Consider the following 7408-nt stretch of genomic DNA (forward strand, 5'->3'; position numbering starts at 1 on the left):
TACTTGTTAGCAGCAGGCACAGTGGCTGCGCTAAAGACTCAGACGGCGTGAAGTTTTACAATTATTTATTGAACTTTCTTTACAATTTCTCCCTCGTCATCGCTGTCCAGCCCTGCGGATCCCTCCGCCTGGCTGCTCCTGTGTTGATTCTCCGACAATGCGCGCAACGCGCGCCGCTGATCGCACTCGGTAGCCTCAGGCCACCAGTGCTCCGCTGAAGCCAGGATGCCCTGTGGCTGAGATGAACTCAACCCCAGTACGGGTACGCCCACAGAGCCGCGTCGCCGTGCGGTCAGCTGACGACGCCTGCTGCACCGGCGCCTGGGAAGCCGTCAGTCGCGATGTCCGCGAGGTCCCGTCATAGACGGACCACACGCCGCGGGGCCAGGTTGCCGTGAAGTCCGGGCGTCAGTTCCCGGCGGCGCCTGTGACCAAGACCGCGCTGCGGCCGGTCCTGCTGGAAGTTCTTGCTGTAGTTAGGCAGCCATGGTGCTGACCGAACTCCGGCCGTCCTCCAGAGCTGAAGTGACATCTGGCGGCGGACGGATAACTCCTGCGAGCTGGAACAGACTTCCGGAATCGTCACCTACGAAGATTGAACATTCGGACACGGACCACGTCCGTCCTCAGATCCGAACTGCTTCCTAAGGGCTTCTGTCCGTTGCTGCCTGCGCTCCACTATTTATATCCGGCAGGAGGACGTTTTTCACTCTCGGTGGCAGCTTATTGTTATTACTCCCGCAGTACATTGCAGCATAACTTAGCGTGCTGGCCTCACTTCTCCTTGCTCAGCACTCTCCAGGCTTCGCTTGGCGCTCGGTCTGTGTGTGTCCTGGCGTCAGCTTGTTGGTAGACTGCAACTGTGAGCAAGGCTATCTGTGCCGCGCTTACTTCGCAATGCCGCGATTGCCGGCTGCCTCTGTTTTGCCATTCTCCACTGCGTGAAGCAACGCTTACTACGAGTGGCCGCAACAGCTACTACAGAAACTTTAAACGAATGTTCTTGTTTTGGTCTTCAGTCCAAAGATGAGTTTGATGCAGCTCTACATGCTACTCTATCCTGTGGAAGCCTCTTCGTCTCTGAGAAACTACTGAAACTTGAAGTTGGTGATCCCTTGATGCCTCAGAACGTGTCCTACCAAAGAATTCCTTCTTCTAATCAGGTTGTGCCACAAATTCCTCTTCACCCCAATTCTATTCAGTATCTCCTCCACCCATCTACTCTTCAGCATTCGTCTGTAGCATCACATTTCGAAAGCCTCTATTTCCTTCTTGTCTAAACTGTTTATCGTCCATGTTTCACATCCATCCATACATGGCTACACTCCTCAAGAACACTTACGGAAAAGACTTCCTGACACTTAAATCTATACTCGTTGTTAACAAATTTCTCATCTTCAGAAGCGCTTTCCTTGCCATTGCCAGTATACATTTCATATCCTCCCTACTTCGACCGTCCTCAGTTATTTTGTTGCCCAAATAGCAAAACTCATCTACTACTTTAAGTTTCTCAGTTCCTAATCTAATTCTCTCAGCATCACCTGATTTAATTCGACTACATTCAATTACCCTCGTTTTGCCTTTGTTGATATTAATCTTATATCCTCCTTCCAAGACGCTGTCCATTCCATTCAACTGTTCTTCAAAACCCTTTGGTGTTCTGACAGAATCACAGTCATTGGCAAACCCCAAGGTTTTTATTTCTTCTCCTTGGATTTTAATTCCTGCTCCAAATCTCTCTTTTGTTTCCTTTACTGCTTGTTCAATGTACAGATTGAATAACATCAGCCGGTCGGTGTGGCTGAGCGGCTCTAGGCGCTACAGTCTGGAACCGCGCGACCGCTACGGTCGCAGGTTCGAATCCTGCATCAGGCATGGATGTGTGTGATGTCCTTAGGTTAGTTAGGTTTCAGTAGTTCTCAGTTCTCGGGGACTGATGACCTCAGAAGTTACGTCCCATAGTGCTCAGAACCATTTGAAAATTTTTTTTGACTACCATTATAACTCTCTGTGCAGATGTCTCACCTCTTACCGACAATCTTGCACTCCCACCATGGTAGGGAAGTACGGGACCCACTGCCTCACCTTGAACGTGCGATATAATGACGCCATTGCAATGATGTCATTGTAAGATGCAAAAATTTAACTCTTCCACTAAAGACAGTTATACCGCTCTACACAGGTAATGCTGTACCGCAACCTGCCACAAACAAGAGAAATACCTCACAAGGGAAACTCCCTATCGCACCCACTCAGACTCAGTGGTAAAACGGCCGAGTGGGTAGCTCGTCAGAAACTTAACACAGATCAAGCATGACACCAGGAAGAAGAAGTGCCGAACTGTCAAAAGAGAAGCAAAAGAGAAACAGTGAACTGTCCGAGCTCAAGACGTGCAACCTCGAGCGCATTGAAGAACCTGACGTCGTGATTGTGTGGTCACGGTGTTTGACTGTGAAGTAGATCAGTGTTCAAACCTCTCTCATGCCCCTTTTTCTCACAAAATTATGAACTTTCCGCCCGGTCACTGACGTGTTTGTTCTCCTTCTGTAATCTTGGCAATTGTCATGCTATACATTGGCAATAGAATATGAGTTATGTGGTAAGAATATATTACTGTCGCAGGTGAATTTTGTGAATAGTGAGAGCAGGTGAGATGCCGCACAGACAGAAATAAAAACAAGAGAAAAACGTGAATGAACTATGTTGCAACAAAGGAATTCAATAGTCAAAACTTCCAAAACGGAAAGCAAGAATAATACCATACGGTACATGTGTACGTCTGGAGGCTCGTTCCTAACACTTCGTTGTTGGAAACGGACGCTACACTTAGACATACATACAAATTTGAATACAACGCACAGACATGTCAATGACCAGACGGGCAGTTCATAATTTTGTGAAAAAAGAAAATTATTCGTCACGAGAGAGATTTGAACGCAGGTCTCCCCCTTCGCAGTGCAACAAAATGGTTCAAATGGCTCTGAGCACTATGGGACGTAACATCTATGGTCATCAGTCCCGGAGAACTTAGAACTACTTAAACCTAACTAACGTAAGGACATCACACAACACCCAGTCATATCACGAGGCAGAGAAAATCCCTGACCCCGCCGGGAATCGCACCTGGGAACCCGGGCGCGGGAAGCGACAACGCTACCGCACGACCACGAGCTGCGGACGCAGTGCAACACCGTGACCACATGACTAAGACGCCGTAGCTCTTGAAATTCGCTCGATGCTGCACATCTTGAGCTTGTACTGTTTACTCTTCCTATTTTGCTTCTTTTTTCACCGTTCAGTACACCTTATTCCTGTTTTCATGCTTGATCTGTCCTCAGTACTTGACGAGCTATTCACTGGACCATCTTACCACTAAATCTGAGAGGTGTGCGATGGGGAGTCTCCCTTGTGAGTAGTGTGTTCGCCGCAACTCAAGGTGTCGGTCAATTGCGCCGACGAAATATACTGTGGAAATTCCGAAGCGACTTCTGACGTCTAGTCAGAGAACCAAACTTACAACTAGCCCGTCGAGAAAGCCCAAAACAACACAATTTTTAGTAGCATAAATTATATGATAAGTCACGTTGCGGTGCCCAAGTGTTCGTCAAACCAAAGACGTATTCTCATCATGAAGAACTCGAAGGAAGAGCAACAGTTGGTTACCAAGGACGTTGAAATGAACATCTTGGTTCACCTTTACGGTAACTTCAATGTGTGATCCCAAGTCGTGGTACTTAAAGTACCCCGAAAACATCACGGAACGACTGCGGGACTGGACTCTTCACTCGACACGCTGGGTGTTAAACGCCTTATTGGACTGCTGGTGCACTCGACGGCTCGCTTCATCTGAAACGAAACAAAATGGCGACTCGTTGAACCACGCTGCACGCCTCGAGTCATCCTCTGCCCACTGTCTGTGTTGTTTGACCCACTGAGGACATGCAGCTCCTTGTGCTGCTGTGACCAGCCGACCTTTTGCGAACAGCGCGATCCCAGATGTCTATGGCATGCAGTTGCTGTTGCAGCATGCACATTTGTTCTTCCAAAATGTGTGCATTGTGGAAGAGTCCTAGTCGTGACTCAAGAGTATTAGCGTATAGCTAAATTAAAGATTTATATTTTTATTTGTGTGGAACAGAAGTTTCTATGAGGAGGAGTCAAGCCAATACAGCTCTAACTGAATTTGAACCATGCAGCTCCATGACTGCTATGAAAAATAAAGAGCGTTTCACTCACTAGCTATTTTCCCGGAAAACTGATTCCACCCTGAGTTTTTTTTTACTAACTATATTCCGTATTGTTTTACTAATTTAGAAGTCTAAGATATTCTACGAAATACTGTGCTGTAACGAAGGATTTTCCTTGTTATTTGTTGCCGTTTTGTTTCACTCTGAGCGCAGTGCTCTGAAGCTTAAAAGTGTCTTGCTTTTTTTTTTTCTTCCAGGATCTCTGTACGGTATAATGAACGCAATCGGCACCTGCACTGGTTTCATCTTCCCGGCCGTCGTCGGGTACATCTTAGAAGGAGGTGTAAGTACAAATAAAGAATTAAAAGTCCACCTGACGGCTGCTTTCGGCATTATTACCCAGAGTCTCACAAGCAAACGCACCTGCACAACAGCACACGAGCCTTATTCAGGTAATCATCACTACAGCTCTCACGAGGAATGTGCGAGATGCACTCTCAACAGTTTCCTTCATTCATCGAACAGTCAATGTGAGTTATTTTTGCAGTGTACCCAGAACGACCTGCAGAGACCTTTCCACGAAACTCGGAATGTAACCACTGCCGCTCAGTACAGCCATTCCTTAATTAAATTTGTCATAATCCAAACACTTCGTTTTCAGACCAACAGCTCGATTCATAGAATCAGTACCAGAAATGAGAACAAACTTCATAAAGATTTAAAGTCACTTACTTTGGCCAGCAAGGCATCTATGATTCATGAACAGGCATTTTCAGTGGTATTGAAGCAGCTACAACGCGAAATTAATAAACGAATCTTCACATGTTGACATGATATGTGATAACAAAATCGAGTAAATTTAAAAAGAACTTGGCTGTACCAGCCTATTTAATTAGTATGGCGTTGCACGCTCTCTGGCCTGGACGCATGCACAGACTCGGAAAAGAAAATTGTAAATTGGTGGTAAGTTCCTATGGGACCAAACTGCTGAGGTCATCGGTCCCTAGTCTTACACACCACTTAATCTAACTTAGGCTACCTTACGCTAAGGACAACACACACACACCCATGCCCGCGGGAGGACTCGAACGCCCGACGGGGGGAGCCGTGTGAACCGTGGCAAGGCGCCCAAGACCGCGCGGCTACCCAGCGTGGCACAGACTCGGTTGGGAAGGGTGTCATAAAGCAGTTGTATCCTCTCCTGAAGCTAAATGGTACGTCACTGATGTAACTCGTCCTTGATATCCTGGATGCTCGATGTGGGATGTAGTTGACGTCCGAACAAGGTCCCACATGTGTTCTATTAGGGGCAGGTGTGGATACCATGCGGATGACTGGACTGCCTCAACAACATGCAGACGGTTAGAGACACGTGTCATGTGTATACGAGAATCGTTCTGTTGAAAAACGTTGCCAGGCTACTGTCGACTGAGAGATAACACATGAGGACGCGGGATGTCCGTGATGTGTTCAGACAGAATTCCCTCAATCTCTACCATCCGTGACCTGAAGTCATACCTGATGGCTCACCACACCTCGATGCCTCCAAAACATAGGAAACATAGGACTTCTCCCTAGGTCGGCGCCATACCCGCAAACATTGGTCTTCCAGGGATAGTGCAGAACTGTGATTCATCGCTGAACACAGTGTGACGCCATTCATCAGCACTCCATACTTCACAGTCACGGCACCAATCCTACTGTAGGCGTTTGTCTGGTGGTGTTAACAGCAGACCACACGTGGGACGGTAGCTGCCTAGTGCGGCTGCTGCTAGGCTCCAACCAACGGTGCGGGATGACACAGGATATTACACTGAGTCCATTACCTGTTCTCGGATGGCAGTCACAAATCTGAAGAGGTTACGATGTGCTAGGTGCACAGTACGGCGTTGCGCCCTTTTGGTAGTCAGACGTGGTCGAGCGGAACCTTCACGATGAGCATAGCTTCCCTCGCGTTCCTATGCAGTCCAACATTGGGACACTGTCACATGCGAATGTCCCGCAAAGATCTGGATGTACCAAGATTCAACCAGCTGGCCACATGGAGACACACAGCGAGGCCCCTTTCAAGCTCTGCCAAGTGCTGATATCGCTGTCTCACACGAGTACGTCGCATCTGCGCGTCCTTCTCAGTGATCTCTCAACATCTGTTGCTCTTTACGCCCCTTATATTCCCTACCAGTCCTGGCAACGACACTAAACATGATCAACGTTAACGCACTCTGATGGCCGTTCTACCAATCACACAAAACTGGAAATCTGATCATTTATATACCCGCCGATGATGTGTGCGTGTACAAAGTTACACTGCCATCCGATCATGTCTTCTGGGTGCTTCACGTTTTTTTGTCAGGCAGTGTACATAGAACGTACGTTTCAGGAAGGGTTGGACAACATATTACTTCCTCCCACACACGTCTCGCAAAATGTTCACGATGAGAAAATCAGATAAATCATAGTTCGTATGGGGGTCTAGCGACATTCACTCTTCCCACGCATTATCCATGTACGACACTGGAAAGAGGGACAATGATGGTAGTACTGGCAATACCTTCTGCCACACATCTTAAGATTGCTTACGGTCTATAAATGGAGGTGTGAAATTGTGACTGGGTAGTCGTCGTTCTTCGTTACAAATGACTCGGTCAGAACATTCAACAGATCTGGGGCAACAGCACAGCGAACACGTCAAACAGCATCCCACTTTTTGTACAAAATTCTCCATAACGAGTCGAAAAACTGATCATGTAAGACTCTGTACTTGATGTAACCATATTTATGTCTTGTTTTGTTGCAGAATACCTTAGAGCAGTGGCGAATCATCTTCTTCATCGGGTCTGGACTGTATCTCGTCAGCGGTCTCGTGTTTATCTTCTTTGGCTCTGCTGAGACACAGCCTTGGAACTTCAAGAAAAAGGAGGAAGCGACTCCTTCTTGATATGTGCGCCAAACACTGCACATCCCCCGCTGCATGCAAAGCCAGTACAAACATGCTATTGCGGCAATAAAGTTCTCAGATTACACTTATGTTTGTATTATTCATCCACTACAATTTAGTTCACCAATAATTGACACTGGAAGCAATTATTATTTATATGTTTTTGTACCAGATCCAACGTAAAATGACCACCAGAGACACAGACTTGGGAATTATAAGGATAAACAACAAAACACACCTTCTCACCCTACAAGTGAAGTATCACATTCACAAAACTGTAACA

The 7408-nt window shown here is 46.9% G+C and overlaps 1 protein-coding gene across 1 annotated transcript in view; it reads left to right on the plus strand.

Annotated features, from left to right (window-relative positions):
* Positions 1-7149, plus strand: part of LOC126416225 (sialin-like) — a 124005-nt gene extending 116856 nt beyond the window's left edge. Inside the window, exons 8-9 of the mRNA XM_050083828.1 lie at positions 4445-4530; positions 6985-7149. Coding sequence (XP_049939785.1) covers positions 4445-4530; positions 6985-7125 — 227 coding nt within the window. The 3' untranslated portion in view covers positions 7126-7149. The remainder of the gene's footprint in view (positions 1-4444; positions 4531-6984) is intronic.
* The last annotated feature ends 259 nt before the right edge of the window (positions 7150-7408 follow it).

This window comes from Schistocerca serialis, chromosome 8 (genome assembly GCF_023864345.2).
Source record: "Schistocerca serialis cubense isolate TAMUIC-IGC-003099 chromosome 8, iqSchSeri2.2, whole genome shotgun sequence".
Taxonomy (NCBI): domain Eukaryota; kingdom Metazoa; phylum Arthropoda; class Insecta; order Orthoptera; family Acrididae; genus Schistocerca; species Schistocerca serialis.